The 22,134-nt window shown below is 49.6% G+C and overlaps 1 protein-coding gene across 3 annotated transcripts in view; it reads left to right on the forward strand.

The window, feature by feature from the left end:
* Window positions 1-22,134, forward strand: part of LOC101525532 (protein HIRA) — an 80,630-nt gene that overhangs the window by 46,884 nt on the left and 11,612 nt on the right. For all 3 annotated transcript variants that reach the window (XM_058656915.1, XM_058656918.1, XM_058656916.1), the window contains 11 exons: window positions 875-960; window positions 7,497-7,694; window positions 9,448-9,609; window positions 14,784-14,988; window positions 15,317-15,418; window positions 16,861-17,009; window positions 17,549-17,710; window positions 18,190-18,248; window positions 18,470-18,575; window positions 20,344-20,466; window positions 20,867-21,030. In XM_058656915.1, the coding sequence (XP_058512898.1) occupies window positions 875-960; window positions 7,497-7,694; window positions 9,448-9,609; window positions 14,784-14,988; window positions 15,317-15,418; window positions 16,861-17,009; window positions 17,549-17,710; window positions 18,190-18,248; window positions 18,470-18,575; window positions 20,344-20,466; window positions 20,867-21,030 (1,516 nt within the window). The remainder of the gene's footprint in view (window positions 1-874; window positions 961-7,496; window positions 7,695-9,447; window positions 9,610-14,783; window positions 14,989-15,316; window positions 15,419-16,860; window positions 17,010-17,548; window positions 17,711-18,189; window positions 18,249-18,469; window positions 18,576-20,343; window positions 20,467-20,866; window positions 21,031-22,134) is intronic.

Consider the following 22,134-nt stretch of genomic DNA (forward strand, 5'->3'; position numbering starts at 1 on the left):
AAGCACAATTTTAGGAAAAAGAAAAAAATAAAATAACTGGTAACACTCAGCAGAAGGTGTGGACAAAACCTATAGAAACGCTGGACCTGTCTGCCCTTGATAAAAAAATATAGAAGGGTGGCATAAATAACTTGTTTCTATTTACATGATAAATGGAAACCTCAGAAGGGTGGGGTCACTACTTCCTTGCTTTTATTTTATTTGAAAGAGAGAGACAGAAGGAAAAAGAGATCTTCAATTTGCTGGTTCACTCCCCAGATGGCCACAGCAGGAGTCGTGGGCCAGGCAGGAGTCTGGAACTCCACCTGGGTCTCTCAATGTAGGTGGCTGTTTTTCTTCTTTCCCACTTGAGAGGACGACAGACACATCTCCTATCTGCTGATTCACTCTCTGGGTGCTCACAGAGCCAGGAACCCAGGACTCCGTTCTGGTGTCTCATGGGGATAGGGTAGCAGGAGACCAAGTCACTTGAGCCATCACCACTCTTTGTAGGAGCTACAGGTAACAGTCAGCTGGAATCAGTAGCCAGAACTAGTAACCCAACTGAGGCAGTCGTTTGGGATGGAGGTGTCTCAACCACTAGGCTAACCACTCAGCCTCCAATGTATACTTTTCATCCCATTTTCCGTGAACCTCTTCCTAAATACCCTTGTATCAAAAGATATAAGATTTCAGTTGTGCAAGATGGATAAATGCCAGGAATCTGTTCAGCATTGTGCTACTGTTAACAATACTGAGTTACACATTTAGATCTTATTCCAAGTGTTCTAATCACAGCCAGAAAAAAAAAAGTAAGCTTTTTTTTTTTTTTTTTGCTATGTGGAGATAGTTGGCAGAAGTTTTACCATTCATTCATGTGACTCTACTTTGCCAGAATCTTCTGAAGAAACAAGTTGAGACTCGGACAGCAGATGGTCGGAGAAGAATCACGCCTCTCTGCATAGCACAGCTGGACACCGGGTACCCGCTCGCTCGCCCAGCTCTCTGGGGCCTTATCCGGGGAGAACTGGCACTCTCCTTTCTCCAGTTAGCACTTCCACAGGCTCGTGGGCCAGCCTGGCTGGGAGTCAGGTCCAGCAGGCCAGCAGCCTCAGAGCCCTCTGCAGCGGGTGGGAGGCTGCTGAGCCAGCAGTGGGCTCAGGCGCCTGTGCAGTGCCGCACTGCTGGCAGGCATGTCAGGACACCCAGGGAAAGCAGTGATGCTAATGTTTTTCCCTCTTTTTCTTCCCCCCTTTTGTAAACTTCTAGTAGGAAAAAAGTATAGAATACACATTGTTGAAAATTTACAAATAGTAATGTCTCAAAGAGCATCATCTGTAACCTACTTGCTAGCAAATATAGTTAGTTAGCATGTTAGGATCTGTTTTTCAAGTCTTTTCTTCCCCGCTTGCTGCTGTGTTTTTTGATCTTTTATCCGTCTTAATAAACGGTCCTCTGACATATTCGCTTGCCAATTATACAGGCTCCTGTCCTGTGAATTCCTGATGATTTCCTTAACCAGCTCTTTAATGTGTGGGTTTAGCGTTTGTTCAGTTTTTTATGATTGTAATTGAATCTTTGTGCACACCTGTGACTGCTTCCTCAGTGTATTTTCTAGAAATGATAGTGCCTGAGACAAACTTCTCTGGGGAAGCAGATCTTGCATAGTTTCTTTCTTTTTTTTTTTTTTTTTTAAAGATTTATTTATTTTATTACAAAGCCAGATATACACAGAGGAGAGACAGAGAGGAAGATTTTCTGTCCGATGATTCACTCCCCAAGTGAGCCGCAACGGGCCGGTGCGCGCCGATCCAAAGCCGGGAACCTGGAACCTCTTCTGGGTCTCCCACGCGGGTGCAGGGTCCCAATGCATTGGGCCGTCCTCAACTGCTTTCCCAGGCCACAAGCAGGGAGCTGGATGGATTAGAACCAGCGCCCATATGGGATCCCGGGGCTTTCAAGGCGAGGACTTTAGCCGCTAGGCCACGCCGCCGGGCCCTTGCATAGTTTCTTGACTTGGTGCCTCCAGTCAGGCTTACTTTTGTGTTGCTCTGCAGGGACACTATAGTCAAGCATGTACCTTAACTCAAGGAATGATAAGGTGCTTCGTGAGAGGAATAAAAGACCTGGTCACTGTGGGTTTTCTACTCATGCAGCTATTCTGTATGTTCTTCATGGAGACCTGTACAGGCGGCCTCTGTGCTTTCCTGACGTCCACCCCTGTGCCCCCCACAGTGCCCCTGTAGTGCGGAGACCACTCATGGGTGCTTTCCTGACGTCCACCCCTGTGCCCCCCACAGTGCCCCTGTAGTGCGGAGACCTCCACTCATGGGTGCTTTCCTGACGTCCACCCCTGTGCCCCCCACAGTGCCCCTGTAGTGCGGAGACCACTCATGGGTGCTTTCCTGACGTCCACCCCTGAGCCCCCCACAGTGCCCCTGCAGTGCGGAGACCTCCACTCATGGGTGCTTTCCTGACGTCCACCCCTGTGCCCCCCACAGTGCCCCTGCAGTGTGGAGACCTCCACTCATGGGTGCTTTCCTGACGTCCACCCCTGAGCCCCCCACAGTGCCCCTGCAGTGCAGAGACCACTCATGGGTGCTTTCCTGACGTCCACCCCTGAGCCCCCCACAGTGCCCCTGCAGTGCGGAGACCTCCACTCATGGGTGCTGGAACCAGTCTTCTCACACAGTGACTCTCCTTTGACCAAGCCCTCTTCCATCTTCAGGATAATGCCACCTACCTTTTGTTAGTGCCAGCTGAGACCAAGTATGTGAGTGTTCTTTGAGTACTGAGAAGGAATAAGGACAGTGGTGGTAGTGATGGTGGACTTTGTTCTGTGGATTCTTCCAGGCCTTATCTGGTGAGAAGGCCAAAGAAGGAGGGATTTCTAGCCAGCTTCCTGCCAGAAGAGTGCACCACAAACTGATTTCTCCCATTTTAACTTTATCATCTTCCTGATTTCTATATTTAAACGAGTAACAGCAGAACAGCTAGTTGTTACGGCTGGCGTTGTGGTACATTGAGATAAAGCCACTGCCTGCAATGCTGGTATCCCGTATTGGTGTCATTTCAAGTCCTGGCTGTTCCACTTCCAATCCAGCTCCCTGTTAATGTGCCAGGGAAAGCAGCGGAAGATGGCCTGGGTGCTTGAATCCGCTCTTTCTCATGTGGCAGACCTGGATGGGCTTCCAGGTCCCTAGCTTCGGCCTGCCCAAGACTTGGCTGTTGCACTGGGGAATGAACCAGTAGATAGCAGATATTTCTCTGTGTGTCTCCCTGTCTCTCTGTCATACTGTCCTTCAAGTTAAATAATTATTTTTTTAAAGCAGTAGGTAATTATCTTAACTAATCAAGAAAGAAAAATATTCAAAGTAGTTATAAGTGGGAGATAATCACAGATAAAGAATAAATCTAAAGGATGAGAGATTTCTTTGCTAAATGCTGTGCAGATAGATTTATTGAAGGAAATAAAATTACTAGAAACTGAAGAATTATCAGAAATGTTAGTGAGGAACACGATTGAAAGCATACCCTCATCAAGGCCATCAGACTAAGAAAGCTTCATTGGGAATATCTAACAGCCTGAAGGAGTGGATAGCTCAAATATTGTTTTAAGTATGTATTACATAGAAAAAGAAGAAAAGTTTGCAAATTTTTAGCTAATGAACACAGTTACACCAAAGTAGGACCATCAAAACATAACGTCTCCTTTCTAAATATCAATTGGGAATCCTAAACCAAATAGTAATGAAAGGCGGATATACTATGATCAAGTAAGTTTTCTTTTTTTCTGGGAAAGGAAGAGGTTCAAATTTGAGGGAACTGTTAATTGGATTTATGTCAATTGTTCAAAAGAAATAAGCTATATGATTGTCTTCATCGATGGCCTAAGAGATTTTTTGACAAAATTCAACATTGTTCTGATTTGAAACTCAATTAAATGAGCTTTCCTTGATTGCTTCCTTAATTCTTCTAAGTTTTCTTGTTTCCAACTGAGTTAAAAAGTAAACAGATTGCTGCTCTTGTAGGTGTAATTGAACACTGACTGCATAGAGGTTCTAGCCCATTTGGTTAGCTAAGAAGGATGATACGATTTCTAAGAGAACCAACTGAAAAAACTTCCCTAGACAATTAAGAAGACAGTAAAGTGACTGGATACAGTAAGCATAATGAGATTAAATAGTGCCCAGGAAGAAATCATTCACAAATGAAATGCTTAGACTGTGATAAGAAATAAAGGTCTTTTTAAAAAAATGTTTATTTTTATTCAAAAGGTTGAGAGAGATCTTCCATTTGCTGGTTCACTACCCAAGTGCCCGAAGCAGTGGAGGCTGGGCCAGGCTGAATCTAGGAGCCAGGATCTCCATCTGGGTTCTTTATGTGAGTAGCAGAGACTCAAGTACTTGGGCCATGGTCTGTTGCCTCCCATGATGCACAGTAGCAGCCAACTGGATTGGAAGGAGAGATAGACCTCAAACCAAGGCACTCTGTGAGAAGCTGGTGCCCTTATACATCAGCTTATGTGAGTGTACCACAAAGATCACCCAGAAGTACAGGCCTTTTCAAGAAGAAAACTTTTGAAATCCTTCTGAAAGACCCAAAAGAAAACTCAAAATTAGGAAGGCATATCATTGATTAGCTAGAACAACTCACCATCATAAACCTGTAAAATTTCGCATGCACCAATGCAAATAGGCATAAGAATATTTACAATCAGAAAATGTGGTTTTGAGTTAAATGGAAAAATAATAATAGCTGAAGTATTTCTGAAAAGCAGGGAAGAATGGCTATAATAAAGCAAGGACATGTATTGTGGCACTGCAAGCTAACCTATTGTTTGGGGTGCCTGAAGGCAGCAGATGGCTCAAGTACTTGAATCTCTGCCACTCATGTGGGGGACCTGGATGGAGTTCCTGACCCCTACCCTTGGCCTGGCCCAAGCCTGGATGTTGTAGCTTCCTGGAGAGTGAACCAGTGGATGGATTCAGTCTCTGATGTACTGCCTTTCAAATAAATTTTTTAACAAATTACGTGAGTAGTGAAACAGAATGTCCAGAAATGCACCCAAATGTTTATGGGGTTTTCAAAGATAATGTAGCACATCAGTGATGAAATCTTGGTCAGCTAATTGAGTAGGTAGGAATCAGGACTCCCTTGTATCTTTTTTTTTATATAGATTTTTTTTTATTATTATTATTGGAAAGCCGGATATACAGAGAGGAGGAGAGACAGAGAGGAAGATGTTCCATCCGATGTTTCACTCCCCAAGTGAGCCGCAACGGGCCGATGCGCGCCGATCCAATGCCAGGAACCAGGAACCTCTTCCAGGTTTCCCACGCGGGTGCAGGGTTCCAAAGCTTTGGGCCGTCCTCGACTGCTTTCCCAGGCCACAAGCAGGGAGCTGGATGGGAAGTGGAGCTGCCGGGATTAGAACTGGCGCCCATATGGGATCCCGGAGCATTCAAGGCGAGGACTTTAGCCACTAGGCCATGCCGCTGGGCCCGACTCCCTTGTATCTTTCACCGCAACCTCGCAACTTACTGTGAGATGCAGTCTAAACAGCTCAGAGGTGGATTTTTATGTTTGATTTTGATGTTTAATTTTTTATTGCTTAAAATCTTGGAGACCGAGGTGGGATGCTGGTGTGACACAGAAAGTCATGCATTTGGCCTTGTGGTTAAGGCACATCCTCACCCCCCACCCCCCAAAAAAATGACATGTCCCATATCAGAGTGTCTGGGTTCACTCCTGGCTGCAGCTCCTGACTCCGTCTTCCTGCTGAAAGAGACCCTGGGAGCAGCAGGTGATGGCTCAGGTGATTGATGCCTGCCACCCACACGAGAGACACGGATGGAGTTTCTGGCTCCCCCAGTTGTAGCCTGGAGCAGCCTTGGCCGTTATGGACGTTCGGGGAATGAATCAGTGGAGGGGAGGATGTTCTCACCTGTCCATGCACCTGTTCTCTCTTTGCAATTTTTTTTTTTTTAAAAGAAAAAAAGGTGTGAAATATTTTTGTTTTAAAATTTAAGATGATCCCATGGAAGGATCTCTGTGTGGTTTGAGAGGCAAATAAATGTTGTTCAAAAATGATGCAAAGTTTAGACCACTCAGGGGCAGATGTTTGCTGAAGCTGTTAAGATTCCACTTGGGACACCTGGAGTACTTGGGTTCAAGTTTGAGCCCCACTTCTGGTCCAGATTCCCGCCAGTGCACACCCTGGGAGGCAGCAGCCTATGGCTCAAGTACATGGGTCCCTGCCACCCACATGGGGAATCTAGATTGACATCCAGGCTCTTGACTGTGATGTAGCCAGCCCCAATTGTGACAGTCATTTGAGAGCAAACCAGCAGATGGGAATGTTGGCATGTTTTCTCTCCCCACCCTGCTACCTCTGTGCCTTTCAAATAAAGTGAAAATAAACAATTTTTTTTAAAAAAAGGACAAAAATTAAGAGCTTATTTAGGCCATATAAAAATGACCTCTCTGTGGAAAAAAAAAAAAAATGCCTCTCTAAAAAGTCAAAAAACAGTGCTCTGAGAATATATTTCCTACTTATAAAGGAAGAATATGTTCATATTTCCTACCAATCAATAATAAAGACCAGGAGTGAAATAGAGCAGTGGAAAAGGATGGGGGAATAAAACCAGTATGCACAAAAAAGATGTTTCTGTGTGGAGAAAATTTGCGTTCACACACAGCAAAGCTGGAAATGTGTATTTTTTTATGTGTCATATTTTGAAGTATTCAAGAAATTTGATAGAGCTGTTAGTAAAGGCACAGTGAAATGGGTTTTCTCTCACTTGGTTTGAAATTTAAACCTCTGAGGAGGGGTTGTTTCATCCAGGTCTCCCACATAGGGATGCTTGGTTCCAAGGCTTTGGGACATCTCCGTTGCTTTCCCAGGCCATAAGCAGGGAGTTGGATTGGCACTAGAGCAGCCAGGGCTCAAACCCACATCCCAATGCCGTTGCTGCAATGAGCAGCTTAACCCACTGTGCTACAACCCGGGCCTAGAGTCCTCAAGCATAACTCCTTGTCATCTTGCTTCCTGTTGCGAGGATATCTTTCCCAGAGAAGTTTGAGATCCAGCTCTGTCTTTCCTCAGTAAAGTCTTGGTGTAGTTTGTACATCTGGGCAGTGGTGTGTCCCCAAGCGTTAGGGAAGGGAGAAAGAACCTTTCTATATGGGGCTTTGCGACTGTCCTAAAATATAGGCTCTGCAGTAACGCCTGTAAGGATGGTCAGGCTGCACTGTCTGATCAATGGCATCTGAAAGAATTAGTGGCACTGTGTTCTTGTTTTCTGGTACATACAGTACCTCTTAGATTCAGTTAAGTACAGGGTATTAGGTGATCTTTGTTTTCTTTTCTTTGCTGTAATTTTCTGAATTATTTCCCATGAGAAAAAAAAAATGGGTTGCTTTTGCATCCAGAAAAAAGTTGTTTAGGCTTTTGTGAAAGTGCTTGTTGCAGCCTCTGATCGCCACAGCTAACTCCTGTTCTTCCTTGACGACAGGGACTTCTCCACGGCATTCTTCAACAGCATCCCCCTCTCAGGCTCCCTGGCAGGCACCATGCTCTCCTCTCATAGCAGTCAGCAGCTACTGCCACTGGACTCCAGCACCCCCAACTCCTTCAGCACCTCAAAGCCTTGCACAGAGCCCGTGGCAGCCGCTGGTACCAGGCCTGCGGGCGAACCTATCAGTAAGGACAGGTTAGTGGATGCCAGGGCTTGCATCCATCCCTGGGGAGAGTTCAGGGTCTACACACAGTTCTGGGGACAGAGAATTGTATTCTGGTTGTGCTTCGTGGCCTCGGTTAAAAAGGGAGCGATGAGGGCCTGCTTGGAAGCGAGGACTTATTCAGATAAATCGTATGCCCAAGACTGTGAAGGTTTCACAGAGTCTCACAAGTGACAGAAGCGGCTAAAGGTGGATCCCAGCTGGTGAGGAGCCCCTCCTTGTGGTAGGTCTATACTGGAGCATGCATGCTTTCTAGGACTTTGGCCCCCACACCACTCTGTCCAGAGCGTCACCTAATGTTTAGCCCGGTCAGGACATTCATGTGTGAGCCTGCTGGCTCCCCTCACTGGCAGAGTTACAGTCGCACTGCAAGCCTGTTACTTCATGGACCCTCACATGGAAGCCAAGCTTGGAGTGAGAAAAGATGAAGCAAAATTGTGAGCAAGAGCCCAGCAGCAGCTCTGGGCCAGCCCATGTTTGTGTGCTGGCAGGAAGGATGCAGCCGCACAGTTGGAGGTCCCTTGGCAGCAGTGACTGGCTTTTGGGAGAGGGATCAGGGCAGGTCTCAGAAAGGGCGCCCCGCCCTCAGCCCATACATGCTAACTCAAGGAAAAGGTATAGGAAGTAGTCTCTAAGGAGAACCAGAAAGAAAAGAAAAAAACTGGGTTTGTGTTCTGAGCTGGGTGGTCTGCGCTCTTCCCAGAGCAGTCACAGAGGCTTTGGGACCTGTAGGGAAGGCAGCTGCAATAGGCAAGGATGCCTGAATATGCCCCTGCCCTGCCATGTGTGCCTGACACTGCTGGTGCGGCTGAGAGCTTGTGTCATCATGGCCTCCTGCTTCTGGGTCTCCGTTTCTTAGCTGTGGAGACGTGCACCAAGCATCTGGTGTCACCGCTCCGAAGGTTCTATGAAACGTGTGAGAGGATGGATTGGGGAGGAGACTGAGCGGCAAGATCAGGCATCCAGGGAGGAGGGCATATAGCAGGACAGAGTCCCAGATCTGAGGACTTAAGATGACCTGCTTCTGGTACTCGTGTCTCAGGAGCTGAGAGGGAGAGCTATTTGGGGTGTTAGCAAATGTTTGTTGTGAGGTCCAGAGGGTGGGTAACAGTGCCCTGGGTGTGGTCATTGGGAGGTCCGGGCCTCAATCCAAAGCATGTCGAATGGCTTGGACAGAAGGGAAGCTGGGCAAGCTGAGGCCTGGGAAGTGGAAGGCAGGGATGATAAGGTGAGCTCCTGGAGGAGGGTATCAAGGCTTTGTCATCACAGTGAGAAATAGTGTTACAGCCCAGGATGGAGAGGCGTGACTGATGATGAAGGCTGGAAACAGGCTGTGACTTCAGAATCCCAGATGGGGCCTGCGCTCCTCAGACCCAGTGTTGAAATGGGAAAAGCTGGTGGTGGGAGTGGTTTGACAGGTAGTTGCCATTCTTGATGGTGGAAGTGGGGTTGTCTGGTTAAAGTAAAGGGTCAGAAAAGTTCCGTGGGGCTCGGGCTATGCCCAAAGCTCTCAGCGCAGCTGGGCTAAGGTGAATATACTTGCTTCCATCTGCTCACAAAGTGTTTACAAAATTCTCACACGTGGAAATTATAAAGAAATCGGAACCATTGAGTGCATCGACATTTTTTGTGTCTTTGGAAGCTTGATATTTGTGCTCCTTTGAGAAGTCTCCAAGCGAAGCAAATCATGAACGCCCTGCTGTGCCTCCTCTTCTTCACCCCTAGTGTGAATGCTACCTCTACTCCTGCCGCACCATCACCCTCCGTGTTAACGACCCCGTCCAAGATCGAACCCATGAAGGCCTTTGACTCCCGATTCACAGAGCGATCTAAAGCCACGCCGGGCCCCCCTGCCTTGACCAGTATGACTCCACCAACTGTTGAAAGGTAGGTGTTCGGTATAGGGGACCCAGGGAGACCCCCAGAGAGAGCAGGTGCCACTAAAAGACAGTGGTGCAGGTTCCGCTCTCCAGTTATATAACCTGCTTCCTGCAGGAGGGCAGACCCAGTCACAGGGGACATGCAGCAGGACTGTAGAATTGCTGGTTTTGTCTCTGTCGCTCTGTCTTTCAAAGTGAATGAAAAAATTTTGAAGACCATGGAATGTGATGTACTAATTCAAAAGTATTTATGTATTACAACAGGGACAAATCGTAAAGAAATTCTACAAAGTGACAGAAGCTAGTTACCGAGAACCATGTGTGCCATTTAGTTAAAACGCTAACAACAGGAAAATCCATAAAAACAGTTAGCAGTTGCCAGAGGTGGGGAAAATGGCAGGGCAGAGCACGCTTGCTAATGGGTCAGGAGTTTTTCTTGGTGTTAGGGTAGTAATCTGGCATTAGACAGTAGTGATGATTGCAAAACTTGATGAAGATGCTAAAAATTACTAAATTCTGTACTTTTTTAAAATTTAATTTTGAATATTGTTTACATAGTTCAGAGGAATGTATGCCATGTGGATTGCCAGTTAGGGTGGAAAGGGTTGGGGTATGGAGGAAGGTGGGTGGGACAAATATTTCTTTAATTATTTATTTTCCTCCTGTATCTGTAGCCAGTGGGGAGGAATTGGAGGGGACCACTCCTTGCTGTCAAAACTACATCAGCACCTGAGGTTAGGAGATGGTTCCTTGGGGACAGCTTAGAGACCCTAATGTGGGGAAGAGTGTTCTAAGGTTGTTTCTTGAGTGGTTTGGATATTATTGAGATGTCATCAGCTTTGTTGATTCAGGGTTGAAAAAAATATTTCAAGCTCTGTTGACTGACCAGGTCCACCTTAGTGTATCCACAGACCCAGGAACAAGTGACAAAGCTTGGCCAGTAGAGTGGTCCATCCTGCACTGCCTTCCATCCACCGAGGCACTGGGTGTCACCTACTTGCCTAGATGACATTACTTTCATGTCCCCTGTGTGCATCTGGGCATTCTGTCCACTGCGCATGTGTCAGCAACTGAGGAGGCCCAGTCCAAATATATGCACTATAAGGTCATACTACATATATTGTATTCCTTTGACCAGGGTTTGAATCCAGCCATCTAATTCGGGAGTCCCCCAGGAAACCTTGCCTGGAGTGACCTCAGACTTAATCTTGTGTGCACCAGCCAGACCTATACCAGTCAGTGCATGTACACATGAATGCTGCAGCCCAGCCCAGCCCAGCCTGCCACCAACCTAGTCTTTATGCACACTAGCAGATGTCATGACCTAGTCAGGGCAACCCCGAATAACCTCCACCAGGCCCACTCTCAGCCCTGGTTTTTGTGTGTGTTGGAAAGACCAAATGGTATTGGCAGTGAACCGAAAGTAATATTAATTTAAAAAAAAAAAACAGAAATAATAATCAGAGCAATTTTAGTCAGCGTAAGGGTGAGCATTTGATACAACAGTTAAGTTGACTCTCAGGCACACGTGTTGTTCTTTCCTTGTACATTGTGGCTGGGCGCTGAGACCCCTGCAAGCTTACTAGCCTTTCTCAGCCACCAGCTTCAGGTGATATTTCCCTCCCAGGTGCATGGTGAACTTGGGGAGCCTCGAGGCCACATGTCAGGAGGGGCACAATGGGATCTGAGTGGGTGACTACAGGCAAGCTGGCTGAAGCACACATGACCTAGAGGGAGCCCCGGCCTAAGTGAGGTGTTTCTGGTGTCTGCTCCACAGCCTGCATGGAGCCTTGGGACTGTGGTTCCTAATGGGCTGGGTGGGAGCCCTGTGCAGGCCGTCCAGCAGAGACACTAGTTGGGAGGCTCCCAGTGACTGAGGTCTGAGCCCAGCAGTGCCAGCTGGACAGAGTGCCCCTCAGGGCCAACGTTGTGGTAATCATATCATTCAAATCAAATGCAGGGATGTATTTGGTAGTTTGATCTTGCCGCAACATTCTTACTGCATTTTAAAGATTTATTTTTATTGGAAAGGCAGATTTACAGAGAGGAAACAGGAAGAAAGATCTCCCATCCACTTGGTCACTCCCCAAGTGGCCACAATGGCTGGAGCTGAGCTGATCCAAAGTCAGGAGCCTCCTTCAGGTCCCCCATGTGGGTGCAGGGTTTCAAGGCTTTGGGCCGTCCTCTGTTGCTTTTCCAGGCCAAAGAAAGAGAGCTAGATGAAAAGTGGAGCAGCCAGAGCACAAAATGGTGCCCACGTGGGATCCCAGCACCTACAAGTCAAGGACTTCAGCCTCGAGGCCATTGCACCAGGTCCCTTATTGTGTTATATAAAACTATGATTAAGCTCTATTGTGGAGTGTTAGAATGAGGAGCAAGGGCTCCGCGTGGTGGCCTTGTGGCTAAAAGTCCTTGCTTTGAACACACTGGGATCCCATATGGGCACCAGTTCTTTTTTTTTTTTTTAATTAATTAATTTATTTTTTAAAATTATATTGTTGACAATCTTTACATAGTTAATTACGGTAAAAAGGTTCAGGGGCTATAGGGAGGTGGGTAAGACTATTATGTCCATATTGTTTCCTTCTTGTATCTGAGGTAAAGGGGGATATTGAGGGAGAAGCCCCACCCAGTTTCCCACCCACCCCAAGTCCCGGATGTGGGGCATGCTCTGAGATCCTTGCTCAAGTGGTTTTGATAGTTCACCAGTTATGAATCGCTGCCATTTTCGCCACTCCCAGCTCGGTGACGTCATTGGAGAATCCACTGATTGACATAGTCCATCATAGAGTCTTCATTTGCCCAGTGTTTCGCTGGGCTTTTTTGGAGGTTTTCCCATTGTTTTTCTATTTGAGGATGTTAGATCTGGGTGCAGGTGTTCTTTGTTTTTTAATTATTTGCTGATATTGTTGTTATCCTCGTTTCTGTGATAAATTCTTCTGCCACTGCCCACTTGTTCTCCTGTGTTCCAGTTTTTTACATTACAACTCTCATCACATTAATCATGGTTCTTCAAAATCTGGTCCTGGGAATTAGAGACTTTCTGGTCAGTCTTCCTCTGATGTTTGCGTTGCCTCTTTAAAACAAAGCAGTTTTATTTGAAAGAGTAAGTCAGGGTGTTAGGGAGGCAGAGCGAGAGAGAGGAATTCATCTTTCATCTGCTGGTTCATTCAAATGCCTGCAGCAGCAAAGTCTGCTAGACTGAAACCAGGGCCATGGGACCTCTCTGGGCCTCACACATGGTGGCAGCAGCCCAAGTACTTGGGCCTTCAACTGTTACCCTCCCAGAGGCGTGAGCAGGAAGCTGGATCTGCACATGGAGGTTGGAACTCAAATCAACATTCGGATATGGAATGCAGGCACCCCAGGGGGCAACTTCCCCTGTTGTATCAAACAACAAACACCCTTCCACCCATGCCTTTATCTCTTAAGACTGTGTGGTGTTCTTGTTCATTTTTCCTGTTTTTTGTTTTGCCTTGCCTTGGATCAAACCTTACAGTTTGACTTGAAGGCTGGGCATCGGTTTTGAGTAACTGGGAGTGAGAAGACATCCCCAGGGAGAGGCTTTCTCTGGCTGCAAGTTAAGCTACTTTTTCTGTTTCCCTGTAGCTAATGAAGTCAAAAGCTTATACACTTTTTTTTTTTTTTTATTTACTTATTTTATTGGAAAGGCAGATGAGATTTACACAGAGGAGAAACAAAAATTCTCTACCTGTTGGTTCTCTCCCCAAATGACTTTAATGGCTGCGGTTGAGCCGATCAGAAGCCATGAGCTTCTTCGGGGTCTCCCTCGTGGGTACAAGGTCCCAAGGACTTGGGCCATGTGCTGCGTGTCTAGACTATAAGCAGGAAGCTATACGAGAAGTGCAGCAACTGGCATACATGCCAGCCCCAAAAGTTTAGATGCCACCTAGTGTTCTCATTTCATTTCCCTATTGTCTTTGGGTTTCCCAAGAATGCCTTTCTTCAGTAGAGTCTCGTGTTTTGCACCTCTCTCAGTTTTAATCCACTGTGTTACTTTGATGATTGGTGAAGTACCAGGGAGAGAAAACAATTTTTTAAAAAGATTTTTGGCAAGTTTTTAACGTGATGAACTGGCTTTTAAAGCCAGATGTTCACCAGTAAGAACAAAGAAACTTTTTGTTATCTCGTGGTTGATTTTCTTTTTTTATTGTTGGAGCAGAATCCCCAGCCTAAGACCTCCTGCAGTGTGTGTGTGTGTGTGTGTGTGTAAGATAAAGACAAACTGTCTGGCAGTAGAGGGCTAGGAGGCACAAGAGGTGTCTCACTGCCCTGTACCCAGGGTGGATGAGGCTTTGGTTACAAAGAATGAAATGATCTGAGCATGTCTCAGAATGGTTACCCATGCCCTCCTATCCGAAACTCACACCCAAAGAATGTGGAAAACGTTTGTTAACACTAGTCTTTATCTGAGATATAAAAGTAGAAGTACCTCTGCAGTGGAGTGGTGGCTCAGCTGGCTAATCCTCCACTTGCTGTACCAACATCTGATGTGATGCCAGTTCCCTGCTTATGGCCTGGGAAAGCCGTGGAGGATGGCTTGAGTCTTTGGGCCCCTACACACATGTGGGAGACCCAGAAGATGCTCCTGGTTCCTGGCTTTGGATCGTCTCATTTCTGACCCAGTCATGTGGGAGTATACCAGTAGGTGGAAGATAACTCGGCTCGCAGTGAAATCTGCCAGCTGAACTCTGGGGCCTCTGGTCCAGGCCAGCTGTGGCTTCCTGTCATTATTGTCTCTAAGTGTCCAGGTGGCTGTTTGCCCTTTCATCTAAGACTTATTTTGTTTGAAAAACAGTATTATAGAAAGTGAGATTTTCCATGCACTGGTTCACTTTGCAAATTACTTGGGCTGTGCTCACTTTGGCAGCACATATACGAAATGGCTGGGCAGAGTCGGACCAAAAGCTGGGACCTTCAAATTCTGTCTCGGTCTCCCTCGTCAGTGGCTAGGATATGTAACCACTTGAGCCAACTTCTGATGCTTTCTCGGGCTCGTTAGCAGGGAGCTATATCCGAAGTGGAACAAGCTGTACTCAAACCAGCACGCATACGAGATGCCAGAATCTCATGCAGCACCGCAATACCAGTCCTGATTTTTTAAATCATTATACAGGTAATAAAGATGTGGGGAAGTCATGCATGGCTGTGTCTGTTCAGGTTGAAAGAGCAGAACCTTGTGAAAGACCTGCGGCCCCGGGACCTCCTGGAAAGCAGCAGCGACAGCGATGAGAAGGTCCCTCTGACCAAGACTTCCTCACTGTCCAAGCGAAAACTTGAGCTTGAGGTGGAGACGGTGGAGAAGAAGAAGAAAGGGCGCCCTCGGAAGGACTCCCGCCTCCTGCCTGTGTCTTTGTCTGTCCAGGTGAGGCCCAGAGGCTCATGCTGTCTGCCCCAGCATGCTGTGGTGCACCCCACCACTGTGGGCTTCCTCAGGAACAACCTCCCCCACCCCCCCGGAATGTACCATGGAGGCCACACTAACATTCTCTCAGGCAGCCCAAAGTCCTTGGGGTCAGCCACCTTGTGTTTAAGGTGAGTGTCCTTCTGGCTGCCCCTGTGCATTCCTCCTCACTAAGGAGGTAGACATGGCCTGGTGGCGGGCCCGGCCTCGCCTTGAGGTGGCTGTCTCTTTTGCCAGACACTGGCCTGGCAGTGCCAGGCCGGATTCAAGGATGTTTCTGCTTCTTCAGTCTCCAGCTGCCCTATCGGAGAAGGAGGCCATGTGTCTGTCTGCACCAGCACTTGCCCTGAAGCTGCCGGTTCCAGGCCCCCAGAGAGCATTTACTCTCCAGGTAAGGCCCCGGCCCTCCAGCCACCCTCTGCCTAGAGCATGCACACATGCTTTCCCACATGGGGCACTGTGCTTTGTGACTGTGGGGCCTGTTATCCCAGTGACACTCCCGTTCTGTAGGAGGTCACGGTGATCAGGGCATCACCAAGACCAAACACGATCACTGGCTGCCTTGCCCATACCCCATAGCCTTTCCCTCTGCAATCCCAGCTGCTGGAGCTATCTTTGCCAGTACCTTCTCTGGTGTGCAGCTTCTTCAAGACGCATCTCAGACACACCTTTCCTTCTCCTGGCACCCTCCAGCTTCGTGCCCATCGGACTGTGTGGCTAGAGTCTGTCCCCCAGTGGTACTGGCCTTTCGTGCTTTACAGTGCCAGGCACAGAGTCATTATCATAGCTGTTTAACATCTCAGAGAAGAAGCTTGTAACCAGAGCCAGTGATCGCTCATACCCAAGAGGCCCTCTGGTCACTGATCTAGGCTAGCACCAGTGTCCAGACCTCGCGCGCTATAATCCCGTTACAAAGTCACCTTTTGGCATGCCTTTTGTACCTCAGCTCAGGGACCTTTGTGGCCTGTGTGTAAAGTTGGTTCTTGCTGGCCATACTGCTCTAGGCCCAGGCTTGCCCTCCGCACAGCAGGGCGCAGATGAGCCTGTGCCAGTTACAGATCTTTATGGGCTGTGGTGCAGCCACAGCCTGGGTCAGCTGCTCCTGTCTTCTTATGGTTCACACAGCTGAAACGCCGACTCCTCCAGCAGACGACAGCACTTACTCAGGCAGGACCTGACTCAGATGCTTTCCTTGATGCCCTGTTCTTGGCCTTCAACACAAAACTCCCCCCATATGCTCTTCCCACCTGCCCTGCAGTGTCTTTACCATGGAAAGCTGCTTGAGGCTATTCCCAATTTCTGGCGCCTGTGTCAGGGCACAGATCCTGCCACAGTGACCCTTGGCTGCAGCTCACCTCCTCATGTGACTGTACTGCAAACCACTGGATCTTTGCATCTGCAACATCTGCAGGTCAGGCATAGCTGCCAGGAACTAAAACAGATGCACCTGCTACACCAGGGACACTCCTGCCAGTGTCCTCAGACAGCAGCCATGGGGTCTAGAGGGCACCTTGAGAGCTTCTAAACTTTCCCTGTAAGCACCAATACCTGATCTATGCTTATCACTCACACTTACTATGTCTTTGAAGATTGTTCTGGAGAGAAACGGGAAAGTTGAGTCTTGTTCCTGCTGTCCTTGGCTGGTCCAGTCCTCAGTCGTGTCTCCTGGCAGGTCACTCACTTTCTCTGCAGCTTCCTTGTTGGGCTCATCCTCCTGAGACAGTCAGCCCGCCAGCCAGCCCTGCCACGGGGCCCCTGAGCTTCTCACCTACCTAAGTCCCAGCAGACACCCTGTCACCCCAAATACACATGTGCTTGCTTCCCCCCACTCAGGTGAGCTCCGACCCCTCCATGTACATTGAGGTGGAGAATGAAGTGACGGCTGTCGGGGGTGTGAAGCTGAGCCGTCTGAAGTGCAACCGGGAAGGGAAGGAGTGGGAGACGGTGCTCACCAGCCGGATCCTCACTGCCGCGGGCAGCTGGTAAGGCCCATGCGCCGCCCATGGAGATGCCGTTATCATCCTGGAATGTGGCCTTCTGTAGGAGGTCCCACAGTGCCTCCCACCCAGCTCAGGCATGTGTGTCACAGAAGTCCCTACAGCATCCCACACAGTCAGTGTCACTAACCCCATGTTACAGAGAGCAGACTGAGTCTCGGGATCACCCAAGTCAGGCTTTGAACTGGTGATGAGTTTCTCTTCTCCAGGCAGACCGCTGAGGCCTCGGGTTCTAGAGTGGCATCTTCCCAGCTAGCTCTTTGGGACCTGGGCAGCCCCAGTGCGAGCCCTGCCAAGCTCATCAGCCTTGTAGACAGGAGGGACACACAATCTCCTTCATCCAGGATCTCGGGCAACAACCCAGCCTTGCTATCCCCAGCCTGTCCTCTCTCTTCCTCTGGCTGCCCTTGCTCAGGGTGATCCCATGTCAGGCCCAGGCAGGGAGAGCACTCTGCATCCCCAGAGCTGCCGCTGCTGCCTCAGCACCTGACCCCTGTGACGCCTGTCCTACCTCTGCTTCCCAGTGACTTGGTGTGTGTTGCTTGTGAGAAGAGGATGCTGTCAGTGTTCTCGACCTGCGGCCGCCGCCTCCTCCCTCCCATCCTCCTGCCATCCCCGATCTCTACTTTGCACTGCACGGGCTCCTACGTCATGGCTCTCACGGCTGCAGCCACACTGTCCGTCTGGTGAGAGTCTGGCACAGGGTGGGACAGGCCCCAGGCATGTGTTACCTCTCTGCAGGTGTGGAGACGGGGTGGAGAAGGTTGGCCTTTGGGCCTAGATGGAGGCCCTGCCAACTTGCAGTGTTGCTTGTGTTGGGTGCCCATGTGGGCAGGGGCTGAGGGGGTCTATGTGAGGTCAGGTGAAGACCCCATCCTTGCTCTGATCCTCACAGACCAGAGGGCCTCATGACTAAGTGCCCTGGCTTCATAGCTATGCCAGGGCCTTTACTGCACCCATCAGCAGTGAGACAGCTGATGCCATGACTGCTGTAGCCAGCTTCCCCCATTGTAGATGTGGGCGCTGGGTCCCCGATGACTCTTTGACCTGGGCCTCTGTTACTGAGGGCTGGGGCCATGGGCGGGGACCCTGGTGTGTAAGCAGCCATGGCCTGCCCTGTCAAAGTGGCTTGTGTTTGAGAGTAAGCGGTTCGTGTCTCTCTCAGGGATGTTCACAGGCAGGCAGTGGTGGTGAAAGAAGAGTCTCTACACTCCATCTTGGCAGGTAACCCTGACAGCGGGCCCCCTCCTCTCCGTGGGTCCCCAGGGGGTGACAGAGTCTGGTGGGTGGCACTGAGAATGGCTGGCACGGGACATTAGGCAGCCCATGTTAGTGGCTAAGTGGGCATGGAGGCACTTGCTGCAGGACTGTGGGAGCCAGGGTTCGGATTCTTCCTTGGCTACGTGTATCTGTGCACCCGAACTTAGGCCCGTGCTGTCTCCCAGGAAGTGATATGACGGTGTCGCAGATCCTGCTGACACAGCATGGAATCCCTGTGATGAACCTGTCCGATGGGAAGGCATACTGCTTCAATCCGTCACTTTCTACATGGTAAGCAAGCTGCCCTGCTCCCCAGGAGATCCTCCATCTGCTCTGGGTGCTGCAGCACAGATTCCAGGTCCCGTGGGTTCAGCTGCCTGGCCCTGCTTTTCCTGGAGTGTAAGCCATAGCAACTGCCAGGGTGTGCCCTGTCATCCCCGTGGGATGCTGCCAATGTCCCCAGAGCCTGTGTATTATTTTATAGGGCCTCATTTTTGGAATAGGCACTTTTTGTTTGCTGTTGAATTTTTTTTTTTACTCATCTACTTGAAAGGTAGAGACAGAAGTATTCCACCCACTAGTTTACACCCTAATTGCCTGTAACAGCCAGTGCTGGACCAGGCAGAAGCCAGGAGCCCAGGACCCTTACCTGAGTCTCCCACATGGGTGGCAGTAGCCCAAGAACTTGAGCACTGTCCACTACCTTATTGGATGCATTAGCAAGAAGCTGAATCAGAGGAAGGACAGCCAGCGCTCAAATCTGCATTCCAGTGTGGGGGTGCAGGCACTGTGAGTGACATTCTAACCCACTGCAGCGCCTACCCCAAACTGTCCTGTTTTTTTTTTTTTTTTTTTTAAGATATATTTATTTTAATTGGGAAAGACAGATTGACAGAGAGAGAGGTCTTTTTAAGATCTTTTCTTTTCCTCCATTGGAAAGGCAGATTTGCAGAGAGGAGAGACAGAAAGATCTTAATATGTGTTTCCAGACAGGCCCTCTTAGCGCAGCTGAACTCCAAAGTAGCCCTGCCAGCGGCTGTCTAACCTAGTGGAACAAGGTAGACCTTCAGACTTGGAGAACTACCAAGGGTGCACATCACCCTGTCCGGTGTTGTCTGTTCTCTTGCCCTGCACACCCCATATGGGTGCTGCGTTGAGACTTAGCTGCTACACTTCCAATCCAGCTGCCTGTTAACATGCCTGGGAAAGCAGTGGAGGACGGCCCCAGTCCTTGGTCCCTGCACCCGTATGGAAGATGCAAAAGCAGCTCCGGGCTCTGGCTTTGACTTAGCTCAGCCCCGGCAATTTGGTGAATGAACCCCCAGAGAGAAGAGATCTCTTTTGTCTGCCTTTCAAATAATAAATAAAATTTTAAAACAGAACAAAAACCAGAGCCAAGCACAAGTGTGGGCTCACATTGTTTGTTAATCGAGCTGAAAAACAACCTCTACAACCTGTTCTCCCAAATTGCAAAAAAAAAAGGTTGAGTGTTACCTGTGCTTGTCCCAATAATGGGTACAAGCCCAGTATTTAAGAAGTGTTGATTATAGGTGCCTTTGTAATTTGGATGCACTTTCAAAAGCTTTCAGGCATTTTAAAACGGTGTGAGCCACTTTTAAGATGAGAAGGATCCAGAGAAGGTGGCAGAACTGCCTGCCCAGGGATGTTGAAGTCCAAAAAGGCTGGAGACCTGGCACTGCTTGGCTGCCATCCAAGCCACACAGGCTCCTGGGCAAGCCATGGTGGTTGGTGTGTGACTCGACATTGAGAAACACACTTCACTGACGGATGCCCTCATCTGTCCAGCTGAAACCAGGGAGCTGGACTCTTTCCGAGTAGAACACTGTTGGCACCATCACTGCTGCTGTCTTTCTTCTGGAACAGTCACTTCCCAGGCCCATCACCAGGGTATGGGCCAGGCCTGGGCACTGGTGTAGAACTGCACTGTGGCTCGGGGTGGTTTGGTGGTAGAGCTGCCTCTGCCGTGACCACCCTGCCAGCCTCCTCTGACTGACTGACATGTTTCTGAGCTTTGCTCCTCCTGCCTTTGCCTCCCCAGGAACTTGGTTTCTGATAAGCAGGACTCCCTGGCCCAGTGTGCGGACTTCAGGAGCAGCCTGCCATCCCAGGATGCCATGCTGTGCTCAGGACCCTTAGCCATAATCCAGGGCCGCACCTCCAAGTACGTGAGCTGAGCACCATGGCCACTGTCAGCCAAGGCAGGCTGGGCGGGACTGCCTGGGGGGCTGAGATTTGTGGGCCCTCACTGGGTGATACTTCAAGGAGGTGACTTGCACATATGCCTTGTCATTTCAGGGACTCGGGGGGGGGGGGGGGCAGTCTCTGAGTGCTGAGGGTTAGTATTTCGGGTCGGGGGAATGGGCCACTGGCATGTCATCTCAGAAGCCTATGGCTGGCATACCTTTTAGAACTCCATGATGTCTTTCAGCAGACAGCCTAGTAGATGAGAAGCCTCAGCTGCCTGGCTGACCTCAGGTGGCCTCGGGCATAGGGGACAGTCCCCTGCCCCTCTCCCTCTATTGCCTGCTACCTCATCTTGTGTGTTCTGACCACACCTACAGCTCGGGAAGGCAGGCTGCCCGGCTCTTCTCCGTGCCTCACGTGGTGCAGCAGGAGACCACCCTGGCCTACCTAGAGAACCAGGTCGCCGCGGCACTCACCCTGCAGTCCAGCCACGAGTACCGTCATTGGCTCCTCCTCTACGCGCGGTACCTTGTGAATGAAGGTGAGCATGCTGGCAGCCCCACGCAGCCTCGTCCTGCTGCCCTTCTGGCCTCCCTACATAGCTGCACCCCTGTGAGTTGGGGGAGATGTGTATGGGCCCAGGGCACTCTCTGCACTCTAACCATTCCCAGTCCCACCTCTTACCACAACACGCTGGCTGCCTCCTCCTGCCCAGTGTGCTCAACCCTTCAGCCCCCCACTCCTCAGCCTAAGCTGCACTCAGGGCAGTGCAGCAGCAGCCAGCCTGCACACGCTGCAAAACCCTGAGCGGAGGAGCCTGATAATGCTGATTGAAACCCTGGCCCCTGCCAGCCACTTCCCCCAGCAGCATTGGTGGTGGGCTGTTCAACCCAGCATTGGTATCTTGGGCAACATTTCTCTTCTTTCTCTTAGCCTCTCTTGCCCCATAAGGGTGTCCTTGCTGCCCAATGCCTTCTCCTCCACCTTGGGTGCTCCCTGGCAAAGTCCTTAGCCCCCGTACCCCTTCTCAGTGTCCCCTGCAGAAGCAAGGTGTGCTGGAAGAGGTGGTTGAGCTAGCTTCAGAGTCAGCGATCCCCAACAGCCTTCCCCGCAGCGCTAGGCAAGCACTGGGCTCTGCCTCAGGAGTCCTTGCTCCCACAGGAGGACTGGCCCTCCCTGAACTCTCCTTGTGTCCCTGCGTGGCCCCAAATCTCTGTCATGGCCTCTCCTGGCCTTTTGGGTTTGATTCTGTTTTGATTGGGATAGAAGCAAAGGAATTCTAAATGCAAAATGACAAAACACCAAACTCTGTAACGTGCCCCCATCGGCCCCTCACATTTGCCTCCTTTTGTGTGAGTGCTGTGGCTTGGGGGTCCGTGTGCACCGAGGGAGGCAGCAGGCCCATCTGTCCCTGAAGTCTACTCCAGCTGGTAACTTGGGGTCTGTGTGGCTGCCCCACATGTTGTGTGCACTCATCCTGCCCAAACCCTCAGGCTCTTCCTGGGGTCCCATTCTGGTCTTTGCACCCCTTGCCTTCTGGAAACCTTGTTCTCAGTCTTATTCCTCATCCCAAGTGCACAGTAGGACTCCCCAAAGGGCCGGAGAAGCCCTCACACCCTGTGGGCCGCACCGCCTGCTCGTGGGA

This window comes from Ochotona princeps, chromosome 29, assembly GCF_030435755.1.
Source record: "Ochotona princeps isolate mOchPri1 chromosome 29, mOchPri1.hap1, whole genome shotgun sequence".
Taxonomy (NCBI): Eukaryota; Metazoa; Chordata; class Mammalia; order Lagomorpha; family Ochotonidae; genus Ochotona; species Ochotona princeps.